The following is an 18519-nucleotide window of genomic DNA, read 5'->3' on the forward strand; positions in this document are numbered from 1 at the left end:
GACCTGTATTGACCAGTAGTGTTGGACTTCATGTTTGAAGTACTAAATTTGCACATCTAAATGTAATTTAAATATCTTTTGTCAGTCTAGAGGTGCAATAAAAATGCTTTTGGAATAATGCTCTTGCCTGCCACATCTCACTTCACTTCCCAGCTCTGGCTGTGATACATTTGGACAGTTTAAGTAGTGTCCCACACTGATGAAAACCAAGGTATTGCATTAGGAACAGGAGCACTTGCTGTGGCTGTGACTTCCAGATAATTTCTGTGATAAACCATCCTTCAGGTAGTCTACTCGTAATTATCCAAATCCTTAATTGCTTTTGCTGAAATCAGTTTGGAATCTCTGAAATCGTTCATTCCTAAAATTTGAAGGGGAAATATTTGTGCTTTTTCTGTGTCTGGTCTGTTCTGGGAGGGAGCAGTCACTGTTGGAGATGGGAGAGAGAATGAGCTGGAAATGGGAATTATCTGAAATCGGGAACGAGCACACCCTGGATACTCCTGGACACACAGCAAGGTCATGCTCACAATTCCTGTTCTGTAGGAAAAGCTGGGCAAGTTAAAACACAATTAATGTTTATGCAGTAGAGAAAAGCAATGGTAGCTAGTTAATTCTGTTTAATCCAGATTTGTCTCTAGTTCGTTTTTTTTTAATGTTAAAATCACAGTCGAGCCAAAGTAAAATAAACCACAGTGGGAGGGCTTGGGTATACATATCTCAGAAACAAGAAAAAAACATCAAAATGGGGGAAAAACTCTCATACTTGAAACTGTGGCTGTTAAGATGGGATCATACTTCGGTCTGTATTTATGAGTTCACAGAGGTCAAAAATCCTGGCTGAAGGTTTTTTACATTCAGGTGTCTCAAATTACTTGTGTGGTTGCAACAGCTTGTGCATCTTCAGAAGAATGAGAAATGAAGTCAGCTTTGAAACTTGCAGTCACAAATCTTCTGTCTGTCTTCTGCATGGCATTGAGAAATTCAGGAAAGTTTAGTATGAGCACAGTATTTGGAGATCTAAAATAAAGAGGGAGAGCAACAAACCTCAACTTTAAATAGTTTTTTATGTCTGCCAAGAATAATAATTTTATTTTGTGGATCAGTGACTGATGTCTCAATCTAGTGAGTATTTTCCTGTTCAGTGGTAGAACATAAACAAGAGGTTGTGATTTTTTGGAATAATGCTACATTTTGGGAAGTGAGAGTCATTCCCTTTCCCCAGTGTGGGAATTATCATGAATTTCTGTTTTGTTTCTGTCTGTGGTACACGTGATGCTTCAGCCCTACAATAATCATACAAAGCAGTAGTTAATCTATAACTTTTCATAGGTTATTACCATAAAATTTGTGAATATTTTCCCTTCTCTTTAGTTCTTTCCTTGCTCTGTATATCCAGTCTGCACTCACATTACTAATGTTGCTCTAGTTTTGTTGTAAATGGGAATAAAAATGTGCTGCTTTATTTCTTTTCTCTACTAGAAGTATTTCCCAGATCAGGCAGTAGGAGTGAGCGGTGCCCTTCTGTTCTGCCAAGGACAGCCTCCTGCACTGCAATAAAGTTGCTCATAAAATGTGTCCTTTGTGACTGACTGGGCAGATTTTATAGGGCTGGGTCCTTTCAGGTGCTGAACGCTTCCTCCTTCCTCATCCACGTGCACTCAGCTCTTCCAGCACTCACCACCAGCAGCACTTTTGTGTATTCCAGTCTGCTGGAAATCCATAGGGGTGGGCATTGCTTTGCAGAATTAAGGCCCTACTGAACAAGAAAAGTGGATCTGGAATACTTTAGGTTGTGGATTTGTTAATTCTGGCCTGTATTTTCTTTTATATTGGTGGTATAGTGTCATTTGGCCCTGAATTTTTAGATTGAGTATTTATTTTTTTGCTTTAATTATTACTTTGTGGGGTTTTTTTTCTTTTTTTTCTCTTTCATTTCATACCAGAGAGGTGCTGTTTGTTTTATCACTGCAAACTGTTTTGTTTAGCATGTAAGAGAAGATTATATAAATGTTATAATAACTTGATTTATAAGTTCAGAGCTTTCTGTCAAAACATGTTCATAGTCATACTCCCACCCTAATTTGTTATCTCCCTTTAACCTTAATTTTCTTGCACTGAAACAAACAAACATGGAATTTAAGCCTCTCCTGAAAGATTCCTATAAGAATTAACAAATTATATCCAAAAGAATTTCTTTTTAAATACCTTTTTATTGGTATACACATTCGCTAAGTGCCTTTTAAAACATCAAGATCAATCTGTATGTTTAATATATGCTGTACAGCAATATATTGTCTTTTTTAAATTAGACTCTGAAAGAACAAATCCCGTTTTAAATTTATGTCTTACATACGGTAAAATGAGGAAAAAAGGTATTTAGCTTTTTTTTTTTCCCCCTGGACATTTGTCCAGTTTATAAAAGCAAAAACTCTGATTTTAGGCTAATTTTTTAATATCATATGTTGCAGGTGACAGAACTTAACAATGAAGGCAGACACACCAGAGAAATAATTTAACTTGTTGCAAGTCCTGTGCTTTTCAATTCTCTGACTGAATTGCGATAACCAAGGGACGAGGGATAAGAGATATTTTTAATCAATTACCTTGTATATAATAAAAGTGAAGTAAATAGAAACTGAACCAGGGCTGTGTGTAGGTTTGGTATTAGTTGTCTACGTCTCCAAAATCTTTATGCTGTGAGTTTCTTTTAATTAAAACAATGAAGAATCTTGAGTTGTCCAGTTTCAAAAAAAAAAATTGAGCATGAATTGGTTGAGAAAAGTCTTCCATAATTCGAGGTGGCCCCAGAAACCTCAAGTCTGATGAATAAGTCCTGGAGAAGTGGAGCTTTGTGACCTCGAGCCTGGTAGGGAATCATTGCAGTGAGTGGGGAAATGGGGCTGTGCTGCTGCTGCTGCAGGGAGAACCTACCCGCATCTGCTCCTGGAGGGTTTTTTCTTACAGCTTCTCCCTTTCTGTGCCTATCTCACTTCTGCTCTAAGTGTCACAGTCTGTGCAGCTCAAGTTCTTGCTGTGAAAAATACATTTTCCACAAAGAAGGGTGGAACAGGGATGTTTTCAGTCGCTTTTAACTGGTATCTTAAATAAGGAATTAGTTTTGCCCATTAATGAATCAGAATTTGCTCTTTCTTAAAACTTTTTAAATGTGTAGCATTGCAGTAAGTGGAAAATAGTGACTTGGGGCTGTTTGTTTAGGGGCTTTATCTTTATTTTTTTTTCAAGTTATTTATCTTGCCTAAAGGGGTAGAGTAAACCATGAAGCCTCATCAAGTATGCTGTTCTGTGCTCTTCTTTGTATTAGCAAAGTATTCTTCTGTTCACCTCTTAAAGTGGGAAAACTAATTTCCTTCTGGAGTGTGAAAATCATTTGCAGCTCATTTCTTCAGAGAAAATTGTATTAACTCTTAATGTCTCAGATTTTCCTCTGAGTGGTGTTGTCTTTGACAGAAGAACATAACTGCGTTTTAAGTGAGCTTTTCTTGTTGAATTCCTGTCAGCCATGAAACTCACTTGCTCAGTGAAATATTCTGCAGCTGATTAAAATGTAATGAAATCATATTCTGACAAATGCCGAGCATCTTTAAAGACCATACTTTGACATTTGCAAAATAATGGGAGATAATTAGAGGTTAGTTGTGCTTATGCTGCTGTTGACTGCACCAGGCATATCTCAAAGTAACCTTTTCTTTAAATTTCATTGTAGTTACTTATTCTGTCATGTGTTCAATTGGTTTCTGGTGGAAAAGAAGCACCTCATTACCTGTGAAAAGTTCCTCCTGGCTGGAGACCTGTGGATGGTGCCATGATAGTCAATGATCAGCTGTTTTGTTGATTTTGGTGCAAATTACAGGTGCTCATCAGCTTCCTTGTATCAGATGCAAACAAGCCTTACTTGTCTATCCTGTTCCTGAGAATTCCATCAACTTCTGCCCCTGTTAAAGATTCTTGGTCTTTTTATTCACATCTGTCCATTTAGTTGGTCAAACTTGTCTGGGTACCAGCTAAGAATTGATAAATTCCACTTGAATTTTTAATACTGGTATTTTCACCAAATAATTTTTGCCTTCTTTAATCATTGCAATGGATTAGTTCGTCATCTCCTACCTTTTCTCTGCCCACCCTTTGTCTTTCCTCTTCACCTCTTTCTTGACCAGGTATTGAAAATCATTAAATGCTATTGAATAGTTTAGCAGCAGAGGCTTAGAAGTGTCAGTTTTAGATAGTGAACCCAAAGAAATACTAAATCCCTACCAAAACCAGAAAAAAAGTAGGCTCAGAATTATTTATTCTGTCTTGGTGTGTAAAAGCAGCTCAAAAGTCATTGAAGCAGCAGTAGCAGGAGGACTCAGAGGGAAGCAAGGGCTCCGTGGTTGGGAAGAGTAGATGAGAAAATGCTTGGCAGGGAGGAAAGAGGTAGCAAGTTCTGCATCTTTGGCAGCAGCAAGAACAAATTACTAAGTTGGTGAAGCAGCCTCTGGTGACAACTTACTTGCCTCTGAAAAATTAACTCAAACCTCTGTACAAATGCACTCTTCAGAAATTATCATATATCAGTTTCGTAGCTTCTAACACAGGCATGTCTGAGAAACCAGACAAATTCCTTTAATGATATTTGGATGTTAAACTATACATGAGAACTTAAACTGTGTGCAAGAAAACATTTTTTAAAAATCTTGAAAAATAAGGCCTGAATGATGGGACATCTTCAGTTTTCTTAGTTTTTGTTGTTTTTTTAAAAACATAATTATATGAACCCTTTAAAGGATCAGAATATACAGCGTAGGCTTTTTGGATGTGTTAAACATGGGCCTTTTTTATAGGATTGTTTATTTTTCTGATTTGTTCTAGAACAAAAACATTATTTGACTTCTGTTAGTTTTCTGACTTGATTTCTGGCTTTTCTATGTGTGGACATCATTGTCTTGCACTGGCATCTATTGACTTGATAAATGTAGTCTATGGGAAAGCCACCAAAGCTGCGTATCTGTATTTTCATCTGAACTTTTTGGAAGCCCCGAGGCTTATATTTTACCTTTGGAACAAGTCCAGGGAAGGCCACTAAGTTGATAATGGGGCTGATGCACCTTGGCTATGGAGACAGACCAGGAGAGTTGGGGCTGTTCAACCTGGAGAAGAAAAGGCTCCAGGGAGACCTTGGAGCCCCTTCCAGTGCCTGAGGGGCTACAAGAGTTGGTGAGGGATTTAGGACAAGGTCCTGGAGTTTCAGAATGAGGAAGAACCACCTTAATATGAAGGAGAAGAGGTTTAGATCAGATATTAGGAAGACATTCTTCCCTGCGAGGGTGGTGAGGCCCTGGCACAGGCTGCTCAGAGAGGCTGTGGATGGCCTGGGAAGTGTCCAAGGCCAAGTTGGATGGGGCTTGGAGCAACCTGGGATAGTGGAAGGTGTTCCTGCCCATGGCAGGGGTTGAAATGAGATGATCTTGAAGCTCCCTTCCAACCTAAAAAATTCCATAATTCTGTATCTCAGCTTCAATAACAGAGTCAAAAAGTGAAGTTTTTATGGATGTTCTTAATGTAAAAATAATTTAACCCATCAGTGATTCAGTCTCTCTGGACAGCATCTCCTAATTGTGACTCTCTCAGGAGACTGCAAGCATTACTTTTGTCTACAGCCTGTCCTTATATTTCTTCAATATCCACTGCATTAGAGATTTTTAGAAAAAATTTAGTATCAGTTTATCCATCCTCATGGATCTTGCAAATACTGTTCAAGCTCTCATCTGGAGTCCTGCCTTTTTAAGGTTCCCTTCACAAGGCTCCTGCTCTACCCCTTCATTATTTTAGTTGTGCTTCTTTGGACTTTTGGACAGCACAGAAGACATTCTGAAAATTCCATTGATTTTTCTGTTGAATCTTGGGACTAAAATAGAAAAAACTTAATCCATAATTCTCTGCTGGCAGTGGTTTGTGTGATGCTGAAGACACCCACCCCTTGCGTTTAGTAAGCATTAACAGAACCTCTTCTAAGTCACAAAGATCCCAAATACTCGGTTTCAGGTTACAATTGGTAAACTGATTAAATACTGTATTCTTTGTTTAGAGTATTTTATAATTTTATCAGTTTGTGTAGGGTTTTAAGTGTTTCCAGGTACTTCTGACCTAGGTACCTCTGACTTGCTGCATGTTTGTGGTGTTGAAGGTGTATTGTCACAACAACATTCAGGTTTTGTGCAGAAATATTTTCACACATTCTAAAGCACACATACTCCTTGCTGAAGGAGATTGTCCTTCTACTTTCTGTCTAACTATTGTGAAGTATTTATTTGAAAATAAATTCAAGCATATTAAGAGCACAGATTGCAAATACGAAAGAACTCTGCTTCCTGAAGCTCATGTGCAAAAGTGTTTTAATTGCCAGATCCTTTTGGATTGTGTTCTCAGGCCAAGTCAATTCAGCATTTAACAACAGCATGTGTTCAAGTGCATCCCCCCTCTCCAGTTAATATTCCTGTATGTTCTAATGGAAACTTGAAGGGGGATGGATTGATATCTCTATGTGTGTGCTGTTAGCTTATGGAGGTGTCTTGTTTGTGTAACACCAACTTAATTTATTACCACCTGCTGTTGCTGCAAATGGTGAGATTGTCGCACACAAATTGCATGTTTCATCACTGTGATGGTGGGAATTGATTTATTGTTTCCAGGGAAATAATTGAATAGAAGAAAAATGCACTGTAAAGTAAGTTGCATCTTTATAAGCTTCTTACTTAATATCTATCCATGATCAAATAGATTCTAAAAAGGTGCAGTAAATTATTTTGGGGCTAGTGAAACCTGCTGACTTTATGCCTTCAGCAGTGCCTGAATTTCTCTACCATGAAGATGTAAAACCAGTTACCCTGTCTCCTTTGCTCCCCTGCCATGGTGAGGATATGCTCATGTTGGTAGTTCGGGACCTCAGTGCTGCTGGGTCTGTGCTTGTGTCTGTGTTAATTCACCATGGATGGGTTGTCACAGAACCTCTGAAGACTGAATTTTACTTCTGGTTTTGAAATGTGTAGCAGTTGAATTAGATAGTTCTGATATTTCTGACCCCACTCCCTGTTGTTTGAAATCAGATAACTGCCAGAAACAAATAAATATCTGGGTTATCTCAGGTGGATTGAGATGGACTAGGTAGAGCACCTCAAATAGTTGCTTTAGTGGAAGAGGCTGATGTGCGTTTTTGGCACAGGCTTGTTGTATTTGTGACTCATGTGTTGCAAAGCTTGATGAGGTTTTGACCCAGGATGACTCCTGTCAGGGGAGGTTGGAGAGGAGATGAAAATAGTGCCACATGTACCGTGATTGATTATTCTTGTGGTGTTCCTGCATGATTCCTTCCACAATTGGAAGTGACAAAGCTGAGGAAGCTTAATTGTACTGAAGCTTGTCTTGCTTTAGGGGATTGAACCCACCTCTTCCAGGTTCCAGTTAATTTTTCTACCACAGACCAAATATTTTATCCTTTTAAGTACTAAATTCCACTTTCAGAGGAGTCTCTTGAAGGAAGCCCTAAATTAAATGTATTTCGACTGGTTAAGGCCAGTTGGAATGGCTTTCTTCCCCAAGTTTACAAACTTCAGGAAGTAGTGACTCGGAAGTAGAATGGTCTAATTGCTGCTGTTACCTTCCTCAGTTCAGAAATTTTACCCCTTTTGGTCATTTGTGTCTCATGCAAGGCCAAATTTTCAGACATACATATTGGAGATGGTTCTAGGAAAAACGAATTAGTTTTTCTAATGTCAGTTCTTTGATAAGCTGTTGTCTGACTCCTCTATGCAGGTTGAGAAAACCCCCAAAACACACATTCTGAACCCACTTGATATTGTAATTGAGTTATTTGAGAGCTTTCCCTTAAAATTGTGAATTCTTTATTTCTCAGTACAGCATAGATATCAAACTTCAAGACCTGTGGTATATGAGACATGCTTTAATTAATCTAAACTCAAGAAGGTTTCAGTAACCCTGTGTTAGTAGATTGAAGGTAAAGGACTGAAAAATGCTTTGGATGGACACCAAAGGTGTTTTCTTGGGTGATGCCAATTGTCAGAGCTTTTTGGTGTTGATAGTTCTATTCAGGGATTCAATGATGCATTCTCTGGAAAACCCCACAAGAAACCTCACAGATTCATCGGGATTAAAAAGAGCAAAAGCATTGAATGCCCTTCCCATTAGCTGTGCAGTGCACAGTGCAAAGTCCCTATTTTTCTGGAGAGTGTGGGAACCATGTCCAAGGGAGAATTCCAGCTGCAGTGAGGTGGTGAGTCCTGGGTTTGGATTCAGCCCTACACAGCATGTCAGGAGCATCCAGCTGGGATGAGAGCACTGGTGGGGAATCCATACATTGTGTTCTGATACAAAGCAGTATGGAATCGTTGGTGCTGAGTCCAGAACTTTAAAGAAAGCCCTGGTAATCTCTTTGGAGTGGATGAGGTGTTTTAAATTGCTTTTTAAATTGCCTTTTTAAGGCTTTATTATGTTTTGTTGGTTTTTGTTTTATTTTTAGTAAAAATCTTGAAATGATCCATACATTGTATGTTTATTTGCTTCTAGCTCAACTTAGCCAGAGTACAGAGTAAAAAAATCACGTTTTTCTTCATTTCTACCTATATACCAGAAGCTGTTACTGACTTTGAAAAGCCTGAGCCAGAATAGGCCTAAGGAAAACTTTTTGCAGGTCATTGAATTTTGTAATAGGCCATTGCCCTGCAAGCAGCAGCAAAACTGTTGTCATGCTGTTCCTCATGAGCATTTAAGTGCCTTTTATCTGACAGTTAAATTATTAAAGGGGGTTAAACATTAAAAGATAGTTGGAACATTTTGAATTATAGGCTGGGATGGTGTCATTCAGTAATATAAAACCAGGAAATCCCAGATAAAATCGAATGGTGGCCAAAGCCAAATGTGTCAAGCCTTGATGGTGCATGCCAGGATACCTCATTGCTCTCCTCAGCTGCCTCGAGTTCCAGGCACTCCTGATTTTTAATTTTGGAAAGCACACTTGCATCATCACCAATTCTCATTAGTTTTTACTGTACTAGAAGGACAGTAAACTCTCCCTGCTTGTGTTTGCTTCTAAAGCTGTTTGGAAGAAGAGCTGGGCTATTGAAGCAGTATTTCAGACAGGAGTGTTAGAAAAGATTGTTTGACTTCATACAGCTTCCTTCAGTCTCTTATTTCAAGATTCGTAGGAAGAGCTGCTGCCAACAAGTAGTGCAGCTTCAAAATACATAGAAATCAATTTAAATCTTCATTTTAAAATGGCACAGTTGTTACTTGCACATTTCTCTGGTGCCTTTTGAAATAAAACTGCACCCCTCTAATTCTCTAGAGCTTGCTAGAAGCAAGCAACAGAAAATGCAAGGGGAGATTAATGTTTATTTGAATTTCAGTGGTGCCAAGGGACCACAGTTAAAGTTCAGAGTGCTGTTGAGAAATTAGGCGACTATCTAACTGGATACTGTGTTCTAATTAAAGCTTGTACAGACATTGATTTTCTTGTATTCCCAACACAACTGATGTTTCCTCACTATTTAATTTTTTAATATTAAAAATAGAAAACGGTGCTAACTCCAAAGGGAATTGCTGATAGCGCAGATTATGTAATGTTACAATAAAATTGGGTTAAACTGGGTATTTAAAGGTACATTAGGACTTAAGCCTGTGGGATTTTAGTGAGAGGGATGGGTGGTGTTTTGAATGCAGGGTAGACAAGTACATCTTGGGACATTTGGAAAATTGCTGCTTGACAGGACAATCGTTAAACCATTGGTCAGGCCCCTGAAACTTTCTCAGTTCCTTCATCCCAAGGTGCAGCTACCCCAGTAACAGCTACTGTTTCTTTGGCACTCAGCAAAATCCACTCTGAGTTCTTCAGCAGCTTTTGTCCATAGCAGCTGTACAGTGAATATGCCATTGTTTCATTTAATTTAGGTGATACATTTATTTACAGCTTTATTATTGACTTCTAGTGAGTTATACTTGTCTTATATTTACAGGCCCAGGATTGTCATACTGCTTTTCTTCATGTGGGTTTGTAGTTCATGCTGTCTCTGAATTCCTCCTTCATGCTCCCTTGAACATTTCATCTCCTGGAACATTGTTATAATTGAAATAAATGTTCCCATATTGGCAATTTGTATTGCTAAACTTGTTTTGACTTTGGTCTGTATTATCTTTGAACTGTATTGAGACATAGATTTAGTAACTGTTCAGGCAATATTCCCTGAGGGGAAAAAAATGGAATTGCCAGTACTGTTTTTCTATTTAATACTGATACAGTGAAGTACTTGGTGAGATGATTTAGGCTAAAATAGGTACTAAGAACTTGATTTCAAAATTGTTTAATGTGTCTCACTTTATACTTTGACATGACAGCCTTGATAAATGCTTTTGGCTGCAAATAAAATACTTAGAAGTGCATGTATTTGGAGGAGTAGGGAGAAAGCAGTGACCAGGAAGAGATTAAAAAGAGGCAGCAAGAGAAATAAATAAATAAATATTTTCTTGGATGTAGTCATAGCAAATATTACCAAAACCAATGAGCATAGCTGAAAGGCAGGGTAAAGTGGAACAAAGGATTGCTCCTTTTTTCTTCTGCTTTTGAACATCAGCATTAGCTGAAAGAAGAAGTACAAAAAAAATAAACTCAGCAGGGAACAAACAGGGACATTCCAACGTGACTTATGGAAACAGCTGAAATTACTGAATGTCTTTGAAGGCTAAAGTGATGATAAAAGGAAAAAATAGCCCTTCTCCTTTCTTTCTGCATACGTCCCTACTTTGAAATCACAAACATAATGGTTTTCCCTTCATCCTTAAATGTGTAACAAGATGTTGACATCAAGGAAATGCAAAAAGGACTTGTTACACACCTGGTAGGTTTGCTGCTTCTCTTTTGTGGTGTGGATGTGTTTGTATCAGGTGATGGAATACCAAAAGTCAGCAATGTGCTGATTGTAAACATAGGCCCCAGAAATACAGGCTTTGTCATGGGGATCATAGTTAAAATTGTACTTAACACCTTTCCTGTCTGTGAGGTTGAGATAGCCAAGTTAATATTTGCAAGGTGAGTTACAGCAGGATTTAATACAAGCTGTGAAAATGGATTGAGCTTGAAATGCACGAGTTGTTTACTCTCTGATGTGAGATATATTCTGGATAATTTATGATTTTAGGGTGTGAAATAAGTCCTTAATTTAGTTTTTATCTCCAAATGACAAAATTTCAGATGTAGTAAGGCACCTGTGGAGATTTATCCTCCTCTGCCTCTGCTCAGAGCAGGGTCAACCTACAGCAGGTTGCTCATGACTGTGTCCAGCTGTGATTTGAATATCCACAGATGGAGATTCCACAACCTCTAGGTAACCTGTTGCAGTGTTCAGCCTCCTGTGTAGTGCAAAAACTCTCTCTTAATACTTAAAACGGTAATTTCTGTTTTGTACCTTCATGTCCTCACTGGGCACCACTGGGAGCAGTCTGGCTCTTTTTTTACTGGTATTTATACACATTTGGAAGACCCTCTGAGCTTTTTTTTCCCCGGGCCAAACCATCCCATTTTTGTGTGCCTTTCCTTGTTTGACAGACACTGAAATTCCTGAACTGTTTTTGTGGTCCTTCATTGGACTGTGTCCATAATGTCTGTATCTCTCTTGTCAGGATGGTAACAAAGCCCAGGAGCCTGGTGGTTGCAGGGACACTTTGCTGGCTTATGGTTGGCTTGTCCACCAAGACATCCAGGTCCTCTGGAAAGCTGCTTTCCAGTCAGTCTGTCCAGTAAAGCAATGTTGTTTGTCAAAGGTGCAAGCAATCTAAAGGCTTTTATTTACTTTAATAATTGTAATATTTTAAAGTATTTTAAGTCCTGCAGCAGGATTATTACACCAGGACCACGAACAAAATTAACTCTGAATTTTTACTGTATCTTTATAGATTCTTAACTTTTCTAATAGATTCTTTCAGATTTGTATAGGTTTGAATTTAGATGGACCAAGTTATTTTTCAGAAATGCCACCTGGAAGGGGCTTTAGCTCATAGATGTTGATGCCTTCAGGCCTAAGATGGGGATCAGAATGTGGAAGTTAAAGAATAATGAGATTTCATGGTATCTACAGACAACGTGGACAGCGTGGAGTCACAGTGTGAATAATGAGAATAATTACAGCTTGGTTCCTTGTAACATGAACTTGTTAGCACTGCATTATTGGCCATCAGCCAACACTAATAAGAGAAAGTGTTGCTTATTTTTAAATTATTTTGTATTATCAAACTGCTGATGTTGAAGACATTATTTGTATTGAAATAATTTTCCTTGTGAGATGACTCTACTATCACTTTATTAACCAATTTGCAGTTAATGGATTTAAATATTTTTTAATGACTTTTGACTGTCTCATTAGTGGAAATGATTTAATTTCTGAATACTCAAAGCTCATAGTGAAACGTGACTTAGAGCCTTGATTGTGCTACTGGAAGTCATAACACTGACTTTGTTTCTGATATAGTCAGTAAAAGTGGGAATGTGTCAGGAGGAGTCACATTGAGAGGAAATGACTTCTAGACAGATTCAACTTGCCTAAATTTCAGGTACTCCCACCACAGTAAAGAAAACCATCTGAGCAATAATACCTCTTGTATTGTAGTCTGGTAACAACTGCAGCATCTCAGCAGACCCACTCAGTATCACCAGGCCAGGGCTGGTTTGCTTTGCTCCTCCCCCAATCTTGGAATAGTCCTTGACATTTCCAAGACTTCTCGAAATCACACGTATTTCACTGAAGTCCAAGCACTGGGAGAACAATAGTCTTTCCTCTTGGAAGCTCTAAGGGCTGCTGGCACAGAGCCTTGCATACAAAGAAATTTGACCATGCTTCACTTTAGACCATTAGCTTTTTACACCACAAGATCCAATAAAATACAGTAGAATTAAGTCATAGAATCATGGGATGGTTTTGGCTGGGAGGGACCTTGAAGACCATCTAGTTCCAACTTCCCTGCCATGAGCAAGAGCTCTTCCACTACACCAGGGTGCTCTGTCCAGAATTTCTGATTTATATATAATCTAAATCTGCCTTCTTTTAGTTGACTGTAGTTTGTTTCTGGCCCATGGTAGCACACACTACCTGTAATACCAAGAGAATTAAAGCTGCTCATTTTAAACTGAGATGTGTAATTGCAGCATTACACACCAATCTGGTTTGAATTTAGAACAGCCCAAATAAGCATCCTGGTGTTATCTGAGCTTTCTTTGTATCATAAAACAGCCCAACAGCTCTTGTAAAATAGTTGTTTAACAGCAGCTGTGTTTTACAAAGTTTTGGCCTAGGGCAGAGTTTTACAGTCACATTACAAGCTCAAATCCAGGGGCTGGTTTTAATGGGAATGTTAACAGGTCCATAACCAGAGATATGGCATGTGCTTCTATACTTGGAGCTATCAGATTTATTGGTTTCATAAAGTAAACGTTGGGTTTTTTAAAAGAAGTTGTAAGAAGCCAGTGATGATCAAAATCTGAAGGAAGACTGCCATTCTAATTTTGTGGAGGGGGTTGCTTTACTTTGAAAAACCTCTGTGAATATAACCTTGTGAAAACTGACCCCGTATCCAGTACTGTCAGTCTGATGTCTAATTCTGTATTTTGATGAATATGGAAACATTATAATAGTGTTTTGCCTGTCCATTGGAATGACACCTTGTAAGAGCACTTCAGTGTGTAGGTGTTGCAGTCTTGTATTGCTTTCCCGTTTGCTGCTCCTAAGTGGTGTAGATTGTCCATATTTAAGCCTATGGCTAGACATCCAAATGCTTGGTTTGGTGTTTCCCTGATAGCTTTTCTCCCTTGATAGCTGTTCTTCAGCCACATAAAACCTGATGAATGTGTGTATTAAGTGGATGGAGTGTGGTGAATTAATACTAAAGCAGGCATTATTTTGGTTCTCTGTGAAGAAATGACTCATTTTTGCTTTGTGTTGTAGCAGTTCTCCCTGCTGTCTGCTTATGTAAACTTTAAATAAAGCTCAGCAGCCTCACCAGTGACCTTGAGGTAGGGTGGGTTGTTCTGAAGGATGCAGAGCATCCTGCACAAGGGCAGCAGCCTTGTCTGGGCCTGAAAACTGCAATTTCATTCCAAACAGTTGGAAGTTGGACTTCATCTGTCTGAGTTGTCCTGGTGAAACTCCCTACCCTGCGGACCTTTGGGGTTTAGCAATGGCTATTTTAACCTTACAGGAAAGGAGTCCTGCAGTTTGGAACTTGTACAGTCTTGTTGTCTTGGTGTTAAGTGTGCCAGAGGGGAGATTTTGGTGCCTGTTTCAACTTTAAAGTCAATGTTTGTGTAAAAACAGCTCACGGGCTCCTTTGTTGAGGAGAAGTCAAAGAGTTCCTGAGGGGCTCCTGGCATTTTCAGATCTGTGCCTGTTCATGAGAGGTGAGGAGGAGGAGAGGCCTTAATGGGGCTTAAGATTGGATTAATTCATTTGTATTGATGGCCAGAAAAGAGGAACAATAAAGCTGTAGTGATTTCTTGAGTTTTCACAGAGTGGGAGAAGTCTCTCAAAGGTCAGACACTGGGAGAGTGTTGGGAGAAGCTTCTCCTTGGCTTCTCTTGCCATCTTCCTTGAGGCAGGACATGAGAGGCCTTTTGTCTGTCCAGTGTAAGTTCCTACCCTTCCCTTGGATTAATGTAATTCAGCCATTTATTCATGAGGTAAAGACATCCTGTCCAGATGGGCTGTTTCTTCTTTATCTGGTGGGTCTGAATTAGATTGACTTCCAGTCTGGTTTTAGCCTCTAAATTGTTATCTCCAATCTGAAGATTTCAAGCCTTGATATTGCTGATGCTAATTCCTGTTGGCTGAACTGATGGTGTGTTCTGAGCCTGGCTGGTGTTAGCACTGCTGCTGCTGGAGGGGAGATGCTCTCCCTCACCCTGATCGCTGCTGCTTCTGCTTCTCTTCCTTTTCAGCAGCTTCAGGCAGCCGTGGCATGGAACTAAGCCAGTCCTGAAAACCAAATCACCTGGGTTTTTGTTTTGATATTTTCCCCCACTAATAGTTTTCTGAGCCAGTGTATTGGGGGGTCAGCAGTGCACCACGGCAGGTGGCAGGGCGATGGCTGAAGCTCTGAGGGGCAGCCAGGCATTGCAGGAGCTCAGCTGGAAGCAGGGGTCTCTCTTGTGCCTCTCAGTGAAGTAAACCAGGGCTCAAGCGTTCAGTTTACTACCAGGAAAGTAGTTCAGAGCACTATGCCAAAAAGATCAAGTTTAGTTTATTTTTAACTTCACATTTTCAAAACTGCCTCCCTACTGGCTGCTTGCTGTGAGGAAGAGGTAGGGAAAGCTCTGTGCACTTGTCCAAGGCCTGGAGCAGAGTCCTGCAGTGCTTTGCTCTCTGCAGCCAGCAGACTGGAATGATGCTCTAGACTGGCAGGCAGGGAGGAGGTGCTCTTTGCTCTTTTTCTCTTGGATTGCATTGATTTCACAGACACCATCTGCTTGTGGCTGACTAATTAGGAGCAGTAGCCAAGAGGCAATTTTCTTCTTTCTCCTTTGACATGCAGACTCATACCACTTTGCAATCAGACTTTGAAATCAGGCTGGTGGAAGATAAAACTTAGCCACTTGTTCAGGAATTGCTGAGAGGAGGGATAGCTGTGTTCTTAATGGTTCCTCACTGAATAATGAACTTTGATCTGGATGATTTTGTGTCCCACTGATTGCAAACTAGCACAAAAGGAGTGATGTTTTCGTTGTTTAAGCATTGAAATAGGAGAGCCTGGTGCTGGTGTGTGGCTTCTTAGTGGAGAGCCTCCGGTTCAGTGCTGGGGTTTCCTTATGCTTCTTCAGAGGTTTGTTGTAAGACCAGACTTGGCAGATTGTAGGGATGAAAACTGTTTGAACTGAAAGCTGGTATTTGGTGTTGAAGGCTTTGTCAAGGACCTGGGTTAAGCCACTGAGAAACACATGGAAGAGGTTTTGCTAAAGATACCACTCTGTAAATAATTCTGGTGTTCAAGTTCAATCACTTGCTCCAAGGGGCTTGCAGTTTCTCTGGTAGTCATCTGGGTAAGTTTTTATGTTTGTAGATACATAAATATTTTAGTTGCTTTCCAGAAAAGGAAGTGAATCTCCATGATTTTCTGGTAAACGCTTTGTTATGAAGAAGTAGAAGATTCATGCACAACTAAAATTAATTTCTTTCTTGTTTTCCTTTCCCTAGAATATGACAGATACCTAGCATCTAGCAAAACCATGGCAGCAGCTTACCTTGACCCAAACTTGAATCACACCCCAAGTTCAGGTGCAAAGACTCACCTCAGTACTGGGATGGAGCGTTCCCCAGGGGCCATGGAACGAGTCCTGAAGGTTTTCCACTACTTTGAAAACAGCAGTGAACCGACCACATGGGCCAGCATTATCCGGCATGGAGATGCTACTGATGTCCGAGTAAGTCCCTTTTTAGCGTTCTTATGCCATCCTTTGGTTAAGTGTTATCTTCAAAATGGGAGGTAAAAATCTGGAGGCAAACCAACACAAAAGTTTTGTGGTTTATTTTAAAAGAATCTTGACCTGTTGTATATTTTGAGTAAATTCAGGAACTTTTAAGTGGTACCAACCTGTGTGACACCTCAAGGGAGGAATGAGAGCTGGGATGAAAGTGACATTAAATGACATTTTGCATGTTTTAAAGAAATAATAAGAAATTAATGTGTTTACTTGTAAGATGTGTATATTCATGTGCTTAAAATGTTTAAATATAATGTGTACATCACTTAGGGAAAGAAATACTGTTTGGAAATTTATTCCCCTGTAGAGGGGAAAATGGAGCTCTGAGGAGGCCCTTTTTTCTCCCCGACAGTCTGTTTGTCCATCCTCTCCCCCTGCAAGTCACCTGCTGCTTGTGTTTTTACAATATTGTCCTTCAGTTCATCTATGGGAAAAACCCAAAGGTTTTGACTTTTTAAAGAATAAATATCTGTAATCTTAGAGTTCTGTGGAAATGTTATATATGCATGAAAATACTTTATTGTGCACTTACATCCTCTCTAATGCTGAGATCTTACCTTTTCTGCATTTGTCCTTTAAATTTTTGAGGTATTGTGGTATCTAAAGTGTAACTAAGCCCAGTTTAACGTGTCAGATGCTTTTGTGGTTTGCTTGTTTTGTAATTATTCTTCAAGAGCAGAATCTTGCAGGGTGGTAGGTGGTGTGTGGGGTTGTTCTCTGCTGTGAGGTACTTGCTGTGGAAGCAGGTCCCCATCTGCTCCTTCCTTCCAACAGTTTTTCAAATTCCACTGCAAAGATGTGATTCTGCTGGAGAGAGAGTTGTCATGGAGTGAAAGAGACTTGTTTGCTCCTTCTGTCCTCTATTAAGTTTTCTTTGTACAAGAGAAAATGAAATTAATAAAATAACATGAAGAGTTTTGAATGTTTATCTCCCTTTCTCAGTGTTTATTTCCTAGCATGGCTGCATGTGCAAAGGCTCAAGAGCATTCTCAGTGGAGGAGGTCTTGTGATCTTGAGCACAGACCTGTGAAATCCAGGGATTTTCATCGGTGATGATTAGAAAATCTGTCACTTGTCAATTCACTAAGCTCCTCTCTGTGTTTGGGGATCATGTGATGAGTGGACAGATCAGAGGTTTAACAACAGAAATCATTATCATCAATTGCACACATTTTTTTACATGAAGTAAAATTTTTTTGGGTGCCACTTGAAATATTTTTACTCCTTGACTTAAGCATTAATGGTTTGCTATCTCTAATCTGATCAATTTGTTTCATAATGTGCATTACTTGGTACAAGAACAGGAAAACTATGTCTCAGTACTGTTTTTAACCTTGCAAACCTCTCCTGTGGATAAATGTCCAGGGCTCTTAATGTGGTACTTGAAATGGAGACTGTCTTTCCAGAGAAGTATGTAAAACCTTGGAAAACAAAAGCAGAGATTAAAGCTATTTCTTTTCCAGCTCAGGAATACCTGTGGTTATGGGCTTTAAGGATGCAAAACTTGGAGTTGCTAAGCAATTCACTGCAGAGTTCAGTTGGCAGTTTTGCATCATTTTTTAAACAAGAATATGCCATTTTTTTATAAAAGCAGGATCAAAAGAACAGGCATGTAGCAGTTACTTGATGCTTGCCTTAATTTTTAATTTTACATGCACTTGTAATTGGATGGATGTTTCCAAAAAGAATGGGATTTTTGTATTGTTCTGATGGGTAGCTGTTAAACTTCCTTATTTTAGCAAATGTCCTTCTTTTGTTATTTTGTTCAACTGGGACAGTGACTGTTGAATGTGAATGTGCAGGTAGTAAAGGTCTAGCACTGATGTATTACCATGACATTTATTTTAGAAACAGTAAACCCTTGTTGGAGTACAAGCCTACATTCCATTGGAATGACTGCTGTTCGACCAAGCTGAATAATTTAAGATTAAAATAGCCTGTAAGGTTTTTATGCCTCCTTTTGTGGAGGAGATGTCTGCCATTTCTTC

The 18519-nt window shown here is 39.3% G+C and overlaps 1 protein-coding gene across 10 annotated transcripts in view; it reads left to right on the forward strand.

Annotated features, from left to right (window-relative positions):
* PTK2 (protein tyrosine kinase 2) overlaps window positions 1–18519 on the forward strand; it is a 187770-nt gene that overhangs the window by 66562 nt on the left and 102689 nt on the right. For all 10 annotated transcript variants that reach the window (XM_077781884.1, XM_077781887.1, XM_021532480.3 and 7 more), the window contains one exon: window positions 16245–16471. In XM_077781884.1, the coding sequence (XP_077638010.1) occupies window positions 16277–16471 (195 nt within the window). In that variant the 5' untranslated portion in view covers window positions 16245–16276. The remainder of the gene's footprint in view (window positions 1–16244; window positions 16472–18519) is intronic.

This window comes from Lonchura striata, chromosome 1 (genome assembly GCF_046129695.1).
Source record: "Lonchura striata isolate bLonStr1 chromosome 1, bLonStr1.mat, whole genome shotgun sequence".
Classification (NCBI taxonomy): Eukaryota; Metazoa; Chordata; class Aves; order Passeriformes; family Estrildidae; genus Lonchura; species Lonchura striata.